The 16,970-nt window shown below is 36.3% G+C and overlaps 1 protein-coding gene across 1 annotated transcript; it reads right to left on the minus strand.

Moving 5' to 3' along the window:
- Positions 1–546: 546 nt before the first annotated feature.
- plac8.2 (placenta associated 8, tandem duplicate 2) lies at positions 547–4,209 on the minus strand. Its single transcript, XM_038287008.1, has 5 exons — positions 4,066–4,209; positions 3,819–3,918; positions 3,363–3,487; positions 1,048–1,156; positions 547–958 (listed from the first exon to the last, which is right to left on the minus strand). Exons 1-4 carry the CDS (start codon positions 4,165–4,167, stop codon positions 1,052–1,054), a joined length of 432 nt encoding a protein of 143 aa, XP_038142936.1. The 5' UTR covers positions 4,168–4,209; the 3' UTR covers positions 547–958; positions 1,048–1,051.
- Positions 4,210–16,970: the final 12,761 nt, after the last annotated feature.

The raw sequence follows: 16,970 nt of genomic DNA on the forward strand, positions 1-16,970 counted from the left end.
CCCAAAATGTTTCCCAAAGTAATAAAAACATAGTACAAACTTATCCCTTACCCTAACTACTAAATCTAAAGAAATTCTAGTACACATGTTAATGTACACTTATAAAGCTACCAAAGTAACTTTGTAGGCTAAACTTCAATTAGTTTTTTTCTTTGTTGGGAGTCCCCTGCGTGTCAAATACTGTATTTGACGCACGGGGACTTTGGCCGAACGTCAACATGTGACAAGTTGTCAGTGAGACTATGTTGATTAAACAGTTCCAAACATTTATACAGCAAAATATCTCTATTAACTCAGTTCTTTTTGTGTAAAGGACATCCACTGTTTTTGTTAGCTGTATCAGAAAAGTGGTACTGACTGCTATGTTCATCTTTATCTTGTGGATCACTTGGGCCGCCCCCCCAAACACCTGGTGACGCCTCTGTTGGTCGGCTCTGTTAGTTGGTCAAGCAGTGTGATTGTTTGTTTGCAGGATAAATCACATCTTGAAGGCATCACATATTGATCAATAAAATGTTACAAGAAATAAAAGACAAAACAGTTCTGTTCCAATTTAAACACATTTATTGAAATCATTTTAAGATGCTGATTGTTGGTACCTTTTCTAAAGCCCTTTCTGTAGAAGATAAATCTTTTACAAGCGGCCGTTAAGAAAAATTAGCCTTTTTACAACATAATCTTTGGCAATCCAGTCTAGTTCTTTGAGGCCAAAGTTAATGACTGCAGTATTGTTCCCTGCTTCTACAAGAAAATAAACAGCAGTACACAGAAACAACAAATTGAAGGTCAGCCGGTTTACTCCGAGAGATAAATGTGGCTTCCCTAAGTTCAGAACAGTTCAAGGTCAAAGAAACAAACAAAAAAGACTTATTTGATTTAAGCATTACTCCAATCAGACTGATAGCTTCCTCCTTATCTCTCCAGGGGTTTTACAACTGCTCCGTTGTCAGGAAGGTGCCTGGAAGACACAGAGTTAACACCGTTTCTCATCAGCTCACGTCTCCCAATTGTGCAAATATTGAATAATCGTGTTTGTGAGACCCTCACCTGTTCAGAAAATGCCCTGTTCCTTTCGCCGGTCGATATCTCTCTTCAGCTGGCAGGTGGCGCAGACAGAGCAACACATGTACGTGCAGTAATCCTTGAGCAATGATCCCTAGAAGCACAAACAGTTACTCTGAGATGCTGCAGCACAGACATGAAGCACCTTTTACACAGTTTAGACCTACACTTCCTGGTAGAAAAACTGATTATTTTTTTTTTTTTTTTTTTGACGTACTGATAAATTATCTGGAGCTGTAAAATATTCAGATAAGCGCAGAAAAACAAACTACATAAAAATTTTTACAAACATCAGCTGAAAAGGAAAAAAAAGTTCTTGGTATTTTGTAGAATTTTGGGGTTTTAATTTGTTTTATCCATTGAAATATTTCTATGCATTGCCATTATTATTATTATTTTTTATAATAATGAAATGATTGATTACAATATAAAAACATATATGTATATATCAGGAAATAGAGATGGATGTCACTTCAGCTATTTTCTGAGATATCAAAACATATCTACTTTTTCCTATTCTTAAAAACTGTCATTTTAATGTTGGAGTATCGTGAGAAAAGAAAACACTAAGCAAATCAAGCGGTTGCTATGGAGATTCCCACCTTTTCTAGAGCTCAGATAAGCCTTTGATATGACTATGCTTATCAGCTCTCAAAAGATAGGATAGGTATATAAAAATGAATATATTTGAATAAAGTAAATAGATAAATTACGCAGAAAAGCTTCCTTTCCTTGGATGAAATAAATCAGGGGTATGCAGCCCTTTTAATTTAAAAAGCCAATTTTTAAAACAGCGCCTATAACAAAAGTTTTTCAAGAACCATATTATAGTTTTGTTTTTGGTTTTTTTATTGGAAGCCAAGGATATCTAATTAAGATTTTCATTTTTTTATCTTCAGAATCTATTTATTTATTTTGAGAAAAAAAGGACAGTGCATATTACTGAACATTAGACAATTTAATATGCCAGATTAAAGCATTAGGCTAAATTCCATCTGCAGTCCTCCTGGCAGGTTGATGTCACAACAAATGAGGTATTTACAACACACACCAAAGATGGACAGATACAGACTCTTTAAGGTACCCCATAGTACAGACACACAGGAACTAAATGACTGTAAGGACAAAAAAAACTCCATCAATTGTATTGCACTGCTCTTACTAATATTGCATTGATCCCAGTGGTATTGCACGTATTTATATTGCACAGACAGTTATACTTATAATCAATATTGCACATGGATCTAGAATGAAATAGATGGTTTAGCCTTCATAAAACTAAAGAAAACATTATATAAGTATAAAAATATAACAATGACAAATCATATTTAGGCCAGACATAGCTAAATCTAAAAACCCTTCAATTCCTTTAAGAAGCTTTGTACCAATGGGGCCGTGTTGTGGTACAAAGATATTGCATCAAAACTCACAGAATTATCCTTTTTTAATCTGTTTTTTTTTTTTTGAGACATCACTTGCAGCCCACTAAAGAGGAAAAAAAAAATAAAAATACAAACTCTAATATAAAAACACTGCTTTCAGTTTGGGAGGGAAATAGCATTTTTAAATGCACCAATACATTAAAAGTTTTATTAAAGTGACACCGGTCACTGTGTGGCATCAAGCCACTAAGATAACCATAATTTCCCATATCATGTGCCTTATCCTGTACTCCATCTCTACCATTCATCCCTCTGATTTATATGGTAAGCCGGAGCAGCGTGAGAATCACACCTATGTCATAAAATACACCCATCCCAGCCTTAGCTGCTCCGACAATAAGCTGTTTTAGTATACTGTTGGATGGTTTGTAAAAACTGCCTCTTTGTTCTTTTCTTATCAGAACTTTTTTATTTCTAACAAGTGCTGGAATCAAATTAGTAATAAAACTTTTATTGTAAATTTGATTAACTTTCTAAGGATCTCCTTATTGCTCTCGAGCTGGTGTTTCAGGCGGAATTATGGCCTGGAAGAGGAAATTATTTATACTCACACTGTGGGGAGCATCAAGTAAAAATATTGTTATCATTTATTTTTTGTTTTAAAATTGCATTCAATAAAATTGAATAAAGACATCAGACTTTAATAGGATTTTTCATCCCTAATAATAAAAAACTTTTATATGAAAACTGCATTGTGTGATTACTCATGTTGTCTTTGATTGCCAGTAAAGTTTGCTTTCATGCTCTGAAAATGTGACGAATATATGTAAAAAAAAAAAAAAAAAAAAAAAGCAATAAATATGTATATATATAAAGCAATAAATTATAAAGGGGTCACAATTTGCTATGAGAACTTACTTTGATGTTGTATCTTGTTCTGTAGACGCTGCGGATGGTCCAGACTGTACCGCAAAGGCAGCACTCATCCATGTCGCTGGCAATGGAGCAGCCAAGACAGCAGTGGCAGAAAAATCCAAAGCAGCCTTTGGAACAAAGAGAAGACGTGAATTAATGGGACATTTAGAAACTGAAATGGCATTTTAGCTCAAACTTTAAGAGTTTCATCATGACCCAATAAAAATCCAGAACTAAATCAAAGTAAGAAATGTGACAGGAGTAAAAACAAAAAATTCATAAATACTGATTTCTGAGGCTTAACACAAATAAATGGCACACTACACAGATTTATTTCATAAATGACGTGGAAACTAAGGGTATTTTTTCCTTCCACTAAGTATTTTTGGTTATCTAAAATCTCTATTAAGAAACAGAAAATGTTATGAGATATTCACATTTTTAAAAAAAGTTACTAACAGGTTCCAAGATCATCGCAGACGTCACACAGGCCGGTCTGGAATTCAGAAGCATCATATTTGCCTGGTTGTCTTGTCACAGCCATTACGAAAAATTTTCTCTGGGGGATGAAGAAAATCTTTATCACATCTATCTATAGGCGACTGTAAAGCAAATCTCTCCTCTTAACATCAAACAATGTGGAAGTCTGGACAAATTATCTACAATGGGTTTCCAGTCCAGCTGTTGTTAACAGAAAAAATCTTACCAAATGGAGATCTGAAAGATGGCGATACTGCTGAATGGGTCTCCTGAAACAACACTGATATGGCAGGAGGCAGAAGTGGACTTTTAAGAAATTAAACGTCATCACCAAGGTTGTAAATATACCGTTGACCTATTATGACGAGGTTTACCATAAACAGTTTGTTAAACACACCTATAATTTTCCCATAGGTTAAGGGGTATGTAGGCTGAAGGTGTGTTTGTTGGTCTCTAGCAATAAATCCCACTTTATTGGTCTGAAGCAAAAAAATCCGGTTGTAACCTTTTTTTTCTCCATTTTAATCTTTTAGGGAAACATTTACAGCTCATGTGACGTTTCACGTGAATAGCTACAACTTGAAATAAAATAATAAAAATAAAATTTGGAAATCCTCCCGATCATACTAATGTTAACACGGATGTACTGTGACATATTAAAGGCACTGGAAAAATCAACATGGTCCTCTCTGTGCTGTCTGCCTTGTCTAAAGCAATGGTCCTGTTGCAGCAGGTGTACAGAGACACAGTGATTGAGGACAGTTGGCTGAGTACCAGAACAAGGCACACCCAGAAAAAAGTAGTTAAAAAAAAAATTCAAAAGATGATATAATTTATGTCCAAACGTCTACATTTGGTTGAAAAGTAACAGGTGAAAGCCGTAATTTTTAGATTGTTGAAAGACGTTGAAAAGTTGGCTTGCAATGTCTTTTCAACGTCCATTATTGAACTATAGTGAGAGAAAATCAGACCGACCAAACACAGCTTAATTTTAAACAAGACTATGACGGAGCGACCAGATTTAGCCTAAAAATCTAAATGACGTCTGGTGTTTGGGGGGTCTACATCAATGGAACCTTCTCTTTGGTCAGACTACGGTATAAAAAGGGCTGTTTCTCTTCCGTTAGTTTTTTTTTCTTTAGTAGTTCGTTCAGATCCAGGGTGATCCTGGGCTTATCGTTTGCAGAAGCAAAACAATGGCTTTACTCTGCCACATAATGAATTTCCTAGAGAGACTCCTGTGTGGTTAGATTAAAAGATTTGTAGGGTAGTCAGCTTTGACAGAAATTTTTACCGCCACCAGGATAATGTAACTGCAGATTTTTTTAATAATAGTCTTATTCTTTTAAAAATGTGATCATAGTTTTTTAAACTATCCAATTTCTATTCCAAGTAATTTATTAGGGTTGTGGCGGGCTGGCACCTATATCCAGCAGTCTTGGAAAAAGGTGGCGTACACCCTGGACAGACCAACAGGCTGTACAAACACGAAACCAACAACCATGAGTGCACAAACTGACACCTAAGGGAAGATTAGAGACACCAGCCAGCCTAACAGTCATGCTTTTTAACTGCAGGTGATAGAAGCTGGAGGGAATTGGAGCATGCACAGGGAGAACATGCAAACTCCATGCAGCCCAACTTCCAACTGTTTAAGGGTAAATATTTGGTTTCTTAAATATAGATATTGTTTGGTTTCAGAAGCCAACAATCATTCACCAGAAACAAAATCAGCTTAAGGCCAAGTGTAGCAAAGACCAAGAACCCGTTGACTGAGTTGAAGAAGAGAATAGCCATGCCACTGTAAAAAATATGTTTTTTCTTACTAATGTTTGGAAATGTGTAGCATCTGAAATAAAATTGTATTTTGGATTACCAGAGTTACATTTACAGACTTGGAAAAATGTGTTGTTGGACTGCCCTTTAGCACAGGTGATTAATGTAAGATAGCAAATAATGACTGAAAGCATGGACTACAGAGCTTATCTTGTGTGAGTTTCCTAATAGTTGGGAAACAGCCATTAGCTGTAGTTTTATGAATCGTACTTACAGAAGGACAGATTAGAAGGTTACAATTAACCTTTTGCAATGGGCTGTGGCCAAGTTCCAGATAAAAGTGGGTAAATTCTAAGAAGTGATTCTAAGAAAAAGCAAAACACTTATTGTTTTGCTTTTTCTCTTTTTCCGTCTCTAAGAACTCCCACATACTTCAGACGATTTCAACAATTTTGGTATCAAAACGTTCTGGATCATTCTGCTATGACTTTTGATAATTTCAGCTATAGTAATTTTTGAAATATTCTTTATGCAGTTTTTAGCTTTATGTATTTTTTAGCTTTTTATGAAATTTTTTTTGGCCCTATAGAAATGAATGGGATTCTGCCAAAATTCCACTAAAATGTTAGCTACCTTGCCCTTTAAGTACTTCTGTATACTTTCAGGTAGAAATGCCATTCAAATTTTTAAACGTTTCCAACCCCTCATTGATGTGGGATTTACAGTTTTCAAACAGTTTGGCCCAGACCACCAAGAAGTCCAAACTCCTTCAATAGAAATCCAATGGGTGATTTTTCAAAAATCACAGATGAAAATCCAAACCGACACAAATTTTCGTTTTGTTTTATCTTTTATGGTGTGAGGGACCGAGCCAAAAAAACAGAGAAGCACAGGGAAGTCTTCATGAAAAAATGGTAACAAATTTATTTAGCAAAAAATAAAGTTCAAAAGTTCAAACACTGGGCCCATCAAGGAAAACAAATGACAAAAACCAGCATAATCCAAACCTGACACAGGAAAAGACCTACCTGACACACAAGGGAAACGTATATATATATATATATACACACACTGGTTGATCAGACCATTTTTAAACGAAAGGGAAACATAAAATACATTTTCCTAAACAAAACTACAACAAAAGACAAAACTAATCAACATCATACTAAATTAGCAACCCATGAAGAAGATGACTTAAATATTAAATTTTCCAAGTGTTACTATAGAAAACAAAACCGAATACAGAACCCTAAACCCTTTCTACACCCCTTCTAAATGCAAGTGGAAGAGTCCAATTAGGCCCGCATGTCAATGAGGAGATACTTTGCAGCTGGGGTCTCCTTCCCTTTACTGGCTTTACTCATGACAGCCTCCCAGGAACTGGCAACTCAAAGGAAAAATATATTAATGTACAGAAAACCAAACAGCAAGAAATGACAAAATGAGTCAACTAAATGTGTGCACCCAAATAGTTAATATATGTCAAGTCAAAGTAGAAAAAAAAGGAAACCCAGTACAATAAAATAGAAGATTTAATGAAAGAATTACCAGACCATTTGTGTGGTTGTACATGCAGCCATCACATATGGTTTAGCTGTTTAGCTGACTTGTTTGGGCACATGAAAACATTGATTCTGAGTAAAAGCCTCAGACTGAAATCTTTCCAAAGAAACCACATTTCTACATCATCACAGTGGCCAAATGGTTTTTGCTAGCGACAAGAAAGTTGGCATACTTGTTCATCAAAGCCTGCTCATTCTTAGGGTCTAATTTTTTTTTTCAGTATCTATTATGGTTTTTGATTTATTAAACATAGTTCCACACAAACTTTTATTAACTTTTCAAATGTTGCCAATTTCCCTATTTTTTCACAGATTGCTGTGTCTTTTCAAGAACATTTTAATCAAAAACAGCCCTAAAGCTTCATTCTCAAATCCGTCATGAACGGTGCAAGAATAACATGGATACAACTTATGCCAGAGTTATAGGCATTTGTTTGGCAAGCTATTTAATGTACAAACATGAAATTTGGTATGGAACATCCTCAGACCCTTCTTGCACTCATATAGGAATTTTACTATGTAGCTGGATTGTATCAATTATACTATTATTCTTATGGTTTTCTCTCCTGACCTCTCAGACTATACACGCACATTAGCTAATTGTTATGGAAGGTGTTGCATTTCTAAATTTAAGAGTTTGTTTTATTCCAAATTTATAATCAGCTATGCTTCTCTCTGATTCTTCTATTTTCAGGAAGGCTATTAAGGTTTTCTTTATGCTCATTCCTAACACTTTACCAAAGTTTTTCCTTCAAGTTTAGCTTACTTCTGGAATAATTTTCTGTTCATATTTTACATTACTTCAACTTTTAAACATTTTAATCAAGCTTCTTATGTAGCACAAAGCTGCTCATTCAATACCACATTTTTTAACATTTCAGTCTCTATCTTTAAAGGCGTAGGGAAGCGGCTGTTCTAACCATTGCGTTTCCGAATTCTCCCGAGTGGTGCACGACTTCACACGAGTGACTAAAGTGAATGTGATTGGTCGTTTATCAAGAGGGCGGGATTGTTGTGGTGGAAGGTTCGCAAGCAAGTTTGATTGTGGTTGGTTTCTTGGAAGCATCTTGCTAACCAGTTAGCAACTTAGTGCTAGTAGGTTCCCAATGGGAAAATACATTTAGACCAAGTAGCACTAAATTGGTGATGTGGAAACAACACTGTCAAGGAACGCTATGGACAGAGGAAACATGCAAGAGGAGGAGAGTTTAGTGTCGGAGGTCGTGCATGAGACTCGTCCGCCATACATTTTTTTATTTAGAGGAGGAAAGCGGGGACGAAGATGTTGTGGAAGAGGACGCCAGGGCGGCAGAAGCTTGGTTTGGCGTAGAAGGCTTCCAGCCGTACATGTTTGAGCCCTTGCCTCGCAACGCTGCCAGTTCTGTTAGCTCTACGCCTGCTGAAGACACAGACGTCCATCCCCGTGAACACTGGGACGGAACTCAATGGGAAAGGAAATGATACTTATTTGTTATTTCAACCATTGCTTATATTGGCCGCAACATATGAACCAAGATGCTATGACCGAAAAAAATTGATTGACAGATGACCATTGATATATGATTGGCCGAATTTAGGTGTTCAGGCTGACGTTTAACTGGCCTGCATAAGATAACGAAAACAAAAACACAGATTTTAAGACAGGTTTTTTTTTTAAATTGAAATTTTCTAAATTTTGGGACAATTTATCAGATGATATCTATATCATCTGATAAAAAGTACATTTATATACATGTTTAAGCCAGACTGATTAGACATTTGAATATGATTTCCCTATGACTTTAAACTAAACCTGTATTTGTCCAACCAGATAAGATTAAAGTTCTTCTAATTTCTTTTCTGATTCTGCTCATTTAATACGTTTCAGTCTATAGTTTCAACTTTGGCTTAATTCTGCTGTCTTTCTGCACAAGCATTACCTTTTTGTTTGCTTAGACTTCATAACATTTCCGACATGTTTCTGCTGTTAGCTTCAGCTTGCTTCTGCTATTTTTAAACAAACAAATTAAGCATTTATATTTTCTGCACTTTCATATCATTTCAACAGTTTCTGCCGTTTTCAGCTTACAGTTTAGGGTACAGCTTTCTCACGGCTGTTTTGCAGCAACAGCAGTTTTTTGTAGTTACATGTTATTATTCCCCATATTACCACATTACTTCAATTGAAATAGTCAATAACAGATCTGGGATGGGAATGACTAATAGAGTAAAATCGAAACTTTTTGTACCATGCACCAAAATTATTTAGGTGGAACATTCCCTATTGTTCGATAGAGAAAATATTTTTAGTTTATTAGTAACAAAGAAAAATTGCTTAATTTAGCCAAATTTTAGGTGTATCTGATTTAGAATATCTTGGGTCATTGTGGCTGTACTTCCTACCTCATTAAAAATATAAACCATAAAGAGAGAAACAAACAAAAATGTTTCTGGTGTAATTAAAATAGCACCTGGAGCTGAATCCTTGTTCAATCTCTAACTGGCTTTTCATCCAAGTTTTAGAGACATTTAGAGGCAGAGGGCGGAAGCAAAGGAAGCAGAATCATCTTTCTATTTAGTTCAGAACAAAAACATGGAGCTAGAGGGGCCCACATGTTTGTTAGAGGTAGATAATTAAACATTTCAGGTGTGAGAGGAAATATTTGTGTAAAGGAGGTGGTTCTTTGCTAAACAGGAGAGAAGGATGCTGAGCTTGTTTCTCAACTGAATCGAATATGGTCAGTTATGCTCAGACAGTATCCTCTTCTCCATTCTTCCTCGGCCACTGCATCCTCCTTTTCCATTTGAACTATCATTGCAGCTTTTCAGAAGCTAAATAGCTGCTCCCAGTTGTAAAAAGAAGACAAGCAGCTAGTTTATAATCTGTTGGTTTAATAATCAACCCTGTTGTTAACTTATTAAGTGACGATTCAGAGCTAACCCTTGAAGGGAAAACCCAAAATGTCTTTCATTTTCTGACCCCCAAACATATAGGAACATTACATATCTAGACTTACTATCAGCGATGATCAATAATGCATTTTATTCATACAATCCCAGGGATTACACAAAATTATTCCAAGGACCAGAGGTGTCCACTATCTGGACAGCCCAGGGTTATATTCTTTAAATATCAGACCTTTGTCCAAGTTCCACAGCAGTTTAAAATATGAAGCTTGTCAGTTTCTTTGGCTTTTATCCGCCATGTTACTTATTAATGGTCATTGTGTACAGGTTTCTGTCACTAAAACAGAAGTTAGTGGTAAACTTCTTCATTTAAGGACAATCTGTGCAAAATGGATTTAAAAGGGCTTTGGACTATGGAACTCCTCCTTTTTCAAAATGCTTTTGAACATTATTGGCCTTTAATTATTAATAACAGGACCAAAGGTGGGGCTGAAAGAGGGAGGAGTACGATACACAATAAATTAGCATTAAAGTAGGGTGACCAAACGTTCGTATTTCCAGGGACATATCCGTATTTCACGTCCTGTCCCGGGTTTTTTTTAGAAAGTGAGGAAATGTCCTGATTTTTTTTAAATTACCTTAATTGGACCATTAAATTTACAGGCACTAGGGCACTGCGCACGACACTGCGTGTGACGTAATCCCTGAGCCGCGTCAGTGCGGGCAGCCCTGCTCTTAATCAGAGGCTCTGTTCAAAAACCTGGGCTGCATCCTCCAAGGACGCGGTCTACCTAGACTGGATCGTTCGAAGTCCTTGAAAATAAGGAGACCGGAAGAGTTTTGGCTGTAAATTCGAACAGGTGTACTCTTTGGTGGGCTTTACCGCTGCATGCTCTGTTGCTTAGCAACCTGACAATTGACACACAAAGCAGGAAAAGAATGAATATCGAGGTTTTCAAAACTGTTTGTTTATTTATTTATTTTAAAAAAAAGTTAAAGTGAACAAAGACTACACTCACAAGAATCCAGAGTGGAATAAAGGTTCCAACCACCGGGAGCAGGAACAAATAAAATCAAATGTAATGATAGAAACCTTAGTCAGTTAAATAACCTGCTGCTGTCATTCTGCACATCTCTGATGTTGCTCCTATTTTCAAATATCCTGTAAAAATGTCCATAGCTGCATATTGGTTATGTATTCTCCAGTTTTATATTGTTAAAACACTTTACAGAATTGTATTTTGTATATATTTCTACCCCTTTTATAGAATAGAATAGAAAATCTCTTTATTGTACAACAATGGGCAAATTTACAGCAGCAGAAAGATTATTGAAAATGGTCACACAAATGTAGACCATAGAGAAATTTATAAGAATAACATAATAGTGAAGAGTTAAAATATAAACAATAAAATACTGTGGAGTGTTTTAACAATATAAAACTGTGCACCTGCAGAATAAAATAATATCCAGCTATGGACATTTTTACAGTAATGGATATTTGAAAATAGCAGCAACATCAGAGATGTGCAGAATGACAGCAGCAGGTTATTTAACTGACTAAGGTTTCTATCATTACATTTGATTTTATTCGTTCATGCTCCCGGTGGATGGTACATTTATTCCACTCTGGATTCTTTTTTCACTTTACATCAAAAAAGAAATAAATAAACAAACAGATTTGAGAAATCTTCGGTATTCATTCTTTTCCTGCTTTGTGTGTCAAATGTCACGGTTGCTAAGCAACAGAGCATGCAGCGGTAAAACCCACCGAAGGGTAGACCTGTTTGAATTCACAGCCAAAACCCTTCCGGTCTCCTTATTTTCACAGACTTCGAAGGATCCAGTCTAGGTAGACTGCGTCCTTGGAGGATGCAGCCCATAAATTCGAACAGAGCCATGATAAAGACCTGGCTTGCCAATAACAAAGATACAACTTTTGAGTGATAGCTCCTTTGGCGCCCTCTTGTGTTCATTCGATGAAAAACTGTGTTCTTGTCCATTAAAGGGTCCAACGGTTTTCTCCTTCTACATTTCTCCTTTAAGACACTTTTTAGACTTAGATACCAGGCCAAGTTGTCTTTTAAGACTCCTCCAATCTAAAAAATTGCAATAAGATGGTCAGTAGGTGCAAGAGTGTCAAGGCCAATGGTGTTAATTACAGCCTCCTTCTCTTTGTCGCTGACATCCAATTCCACACGATTCACCCTTTTAGGCCACTTTTCTTTATCGTTCCACAATAACTCTTGTCCATCCAGCCACATCCTGTTTTTTCAGGAAGTCTTAAACTTTCATTCCACAAGACATATAATCAGCTGTTATCTTTTATACTGACATGATTCAACTGAGTAAGTTCAGACAAATGTCTGATGATTGCAACTCTATTTTCTATATCTGCCACAAATGTGTGAAAGCGTTTGTTTTCATTATTGATGTATTTTAAGACAGATGAGTCGAAAACACAGATTTTTTCAGATGTATATACAGCTCTGCTTTGACAATGGGATCCACCTTCACAGCTATATATAAGGTGGCCAATTCATCCTTTATCTGCTCATTAACGTCGTGGAAATAGGTGCTTTTCCGCGCAGCTGTGTTCTAGCCTGAGGCGGCTGCTTTTATTCTGAAATCGATGCAAAATCTGCAACAGTTCTCTGCCCTTGTCTAATGGTCCATAGTTCACGAGAGGTGGAGGTTGTATCTGAATCTAGGTTAAAGATTTGCTTAAATTTTCCCAGTAATTCATCAAAAGTGCAACTGAAATCAGTGGGAATGGGAAACCTGGCTTCTGCCCAGTTCAAGGCTCAACCAGAAAACAGAGAACTAACAAAGGAAATCTTGGCATCATCATGGGGAAAAAACGCGGATGCACATTCACACATAACACTCACATCCAATTATCCCAGGGCCGCGGACCTGGTGGCACCAATGGCCTGTCCCGGGATTACCGGATGACCCCATAGGTGAGCTTAAAATCCGGATGGGGGGAGGGGAGCAGTGTCACCGCCACACTAGCCCATCTAGTTCCTGCTTCGGGCCCCACCCCACCCCATGGGGCCCACATGTCCCACACAGGCCACCCAACCACAGCCTCAACCTCCACCCCTTAAATAATTCACCTGGCCACTTCCATCAGTTCTGACACGCAAAAGGCAGCCAATACCAAGGTGTAATAAACTCACACATCATCAATGATAATTATTCTAACAAGACATCTATTTAAAATGCACAGTATTTTGAACAATTGCTAAGAAAATGAAAGTGATATAAAATAAACTTCAAATTATATGATGAGAAATGAAACAAGGAAACTCCACAATTCAGAAACAGAGGCACTGTCCAATAGACCGTTGTTCCTTATCCCAGTTGTTCCTTATCCCAGTCTCTTTTAACCCAGAAAAACAAGATATATTTCTACAATATGCAAGCTGCTGCTTGTTAGGTTTGATCTTCATGTTACTGTCAAAGCATCTATATAACGGCAATGATCATTAACGATACTATGAAAAATAAATATAGTCAATATGACAAGTTAAATAATGTGGTTTCAGTCTGACCTTATGAAATTGTGCTGGGTTTCGGTGAAACATGTCTTGACGTCTAGAATTTTTAACAGGAAAACCTGTAACCTGATATAGCATTATCCTGCTTCGCTTCAAAATGGAAATTGAGTGACTTCATGTGAAAAGGGTCTATTTCGAGTCAGCTGGTCAATCACTCTCCCAAACTTTTAAAGCAGATGCAGCTTGATATCACGTGTTTATTGCTTGAAATCCAACGCACACATGAGAAGAATAGGCACAAAAATCCCCTCATTGGTGATTTATGCAAGTGTCAGTCATGCCATGCAGAACTTACTAACTCTAAAAAATCTAAAATGATCTACTGCAATCGAGTTTTGCTGTTTGAAAACCTTTACCTCCTACTGAAGGGGCTTCAAAGTTCAAAACTATTTTGAAAGGTCCTTTCTGTACAGCTCAATTCATATGCAGAGTGAAAACCGATAACAATAGGGTGTCATTATTGTTTTTTTTGTTGTTGTTTTTTTGCCAAGGTTCAGTGAAATATATTACAAGTAATTTGAAAGTTGATTAGGAGTAGTATTGGGCATGGTAGGACATTGCAGTGGACACATATTTCATGAGAAAAATTAAACAGCTCCAAAAGACATTTCCTTGCGACAGGCGATCCTGACCCCCAACCTGCTAGTGGGGAAAAAAACAACTTCCACATGCTTGCCCATTCTCTATACCTGTGGGATTCCAGAGGTGCTAACGTCGGGGAACACAAAGACAATTTGTCAAAATGGACCTCCCTCTTCAACTCCCACTAAAGTGATACAGTTCTGATGCTGAATTCAGAACAAGATCGCTACAAAACAAACTGTAAGATTTTCTCTGAGTCTAAAGAAGAACAAATATACGTTAAACTTTATTTTTGTAACAGGTGTTGAAATTGTGAAACTGGCTCAGAAGAATTTTAAAAGGATATAATTCTAAACAATACTGCAAAGCAGCTGACAAAAAGTAACTTTATAAAGAACCCTTTTTTTCCTTTTTTATTCAACCTCAGAGAAAGAATGTGTTAGACTACTGATGCACAGATATGGAACTATCAGTGCACCTTTATAGGAAGGTGAAAGTAAAAGAAAAACCGCTAAAGTTTCCAGTCCCAGCATTTAACCACCTGCTACACCTTATTTTCTATGATGCTACTTTATTCCGTCTTTCGTAAATAATGGTTAGTCTTGCTAATGGCTCTCGTGTTAGTCTGCATTTCTCATCCAACTGCCTTCGCCCCTCTTCATTCTCATTTATGATTGACCTAACTCGAGCATTATCATCAATAAAAAGCCCATACATCAATATTGAGTTCAATCATAACACAAAGCATTTATTATCACTTCCGTGAGACTAATTTTCTATATTAGACACATGAAGATCACCCTACCTCTTAGAAGGGCATTAAAAATTTAGGACAACTCTTGCTGCTCCCCTGCATGGAAATCTTTAGTAAAAGATCTGCTATTATTATATTAAGCCTCCAATTCTAAGTTCTCCTTAATTTTATTATTAACATTGGTTTCATATTGCTGCCCTGTATATAGTTTTGAGAACAAGCCTATTTTTTATTCAACTTTTGCTGTTCATAGTAGAATTTATTCAGTTTTGGTCATATCTGATATTTCACCATTCACTATGATTCTGGAGATAATGTCTAAGCCGCAAATAACTATACAAATCAGTTTTTTGTAGATTAAATTCCTGTTGAATTTGTTTGAAAGTTTTCAATGTTGACCCCTTAAAAAGCTATTCAATTTCAATTTCTCAAACCCATTATCCATATTAGCTGTGATAAAATCTGGAATCTTAGCTATTTTTTTTTACAATTTTTGATGTAGGGATATTACATTTCTTTTTTATTCTTAACCATATATTGTTTCTTTAATCCATTGATTTTGAATTTTGAGATTTCTTTGAAACATTTTTGTTGTAAAGGGTAATGTATCTAGAGCCAAATTTGGGCATGCTCTTTGTTCCATATCTACCCATATTGTCTATTGATCTTTTGCTAACCATAATGCTATGGCTCTCAGTTGAGCAGCCCAATAATAGTGCTTTAATTCAGGTTAGCCTAGCCCTCCATTATTCTTTGAGGACTGAAGTGTTTTGAGTTTAATTCTTACCTTTTTATTTTGCCATACAAATCTTGATGTTTTATCTTTCTCTTTAAAAAAGGATTTGGGAATGAAAACTGGTCTTGGCAGGACATTCATTCTGATTGTTTACACCCTCCCCCAAAGAGTCAGTGGTAGATGGTTTCTTTTCTCGTAATTTGCTTTGAATAACTGTGAAATTTGAGGTGTGATGATTATACCGAAGTATATAAATCTTTTATATGTCCATTTCAACTTTACTTTTTCCTTTACGTGTAGCTGTGTTGGGCATTCACCTGATAGCATCATTGCTATCCATTTACTTTCTTATTCATATATCCAGAAATATTCCCATACTCTTTAAGGCTTTCTAGTAGAGCTGGTACTGACTGGAGTGGTTCTGTTAAGAGCACTAATAGATCATTGGCAAACACTAATGTTCCACCCCTCCCTTAGCTCTTATTCCCTGGATTTGTTTATTCTGTCTTATTGCTTCTGCCATGGGTTTTATTGACTGCAAATAATAAAGCAGGTAGACAGTCCCCCTGTCTAACTCCTCTCTTCAGGTAAAAAAATTATGAGAGTGTCCATTAATTCAAGATTTTGGATTTTTATAAATAATTTTTTACCCATTCCACAAAGTATTGTGAAAAAACAAATTCTCATAGTGTCTGGTATAGAAAACTCAATTTTATCCTTTTGAGCATCCAAACTATTCAAGAGGGAGGGTTGTGGCTTAAATTTTAAGTATTATATTACATTTAATGTTCTTCTAATGTTTGTTCCTTACCTGCCCAGAATAATTCCCATTTAGTCTGGGTTGATAAATTTTGGTATGTTTTTGCATTCTGCCATGTTAGTATTTTTAAGTTGATGCATAATAAGCTCACGACTCTACAGCCTTCAAACATAGTTGGGTCTTTACCCTCTTTATGAATTACAGATATGATGGCTTCAGACCATGTTTTAGGGGGGTCCCCCACCGTTAGTGCATAGTTAAATACCTTACATAATACTGGTGTTACTACCTCTCTAAATGCTTTGTAAAACTCCCCTGGCAGTCTGTCTGTCCCTGGGGATTTGTTGTTTTTGAGGGTTTTAATATCATTCAGAATTTCCTGTGAAGTTATAGGCTGGATGTTTTTCAGTGACTCTTCTTATGACAAAGTTAGGAGATTAATTCTTTAGAGAAAAGAGGATGTTTCATCTTCCTGAGAATTTCTGTCTGAATCATCATAAAGTTATTTGTAG

Source organism: Cyprinodon tularosa, unplaced genomic scaffold (genome assembly GCF_016077235.1).
Source record: "Cyprinodon tularosa strain WSP-4 unplaced genomic scaffold, ASM1607723v1 ctg233, whole genome shotgun sequence".
Taxonomy (NCBI): Eukaryota; Metazoa; Chordata; class Actinopteri; order Cyprinodontiformes; family Cyprinodontidae; genus Cyprinodon; species Cyprinodon tularosa.

Coding starts and splice junctions, on each gene's coding strand:
- plac8.2 (XM_038287008.1), bottom strand. CDS start 4,167: ATGACGTTTAATTTCTTAAAAGTCCACTTCTGCCTCCTGCCATATCAG. Junction 3,488..3,818: donor CTGCGATGATCTTGGAACCT/GTTAGTAACTTT, acceptor TTTGTTCCAAAG/GCTGCTTTGGATTTTTCTGC. Junction 1,157..3,362: donor GAACAAGATACAACATCAAA/GTAAGTTCTCAT, acceptor TTGTGCTTCTAG/GGATCATTGCTCAAGGATTA.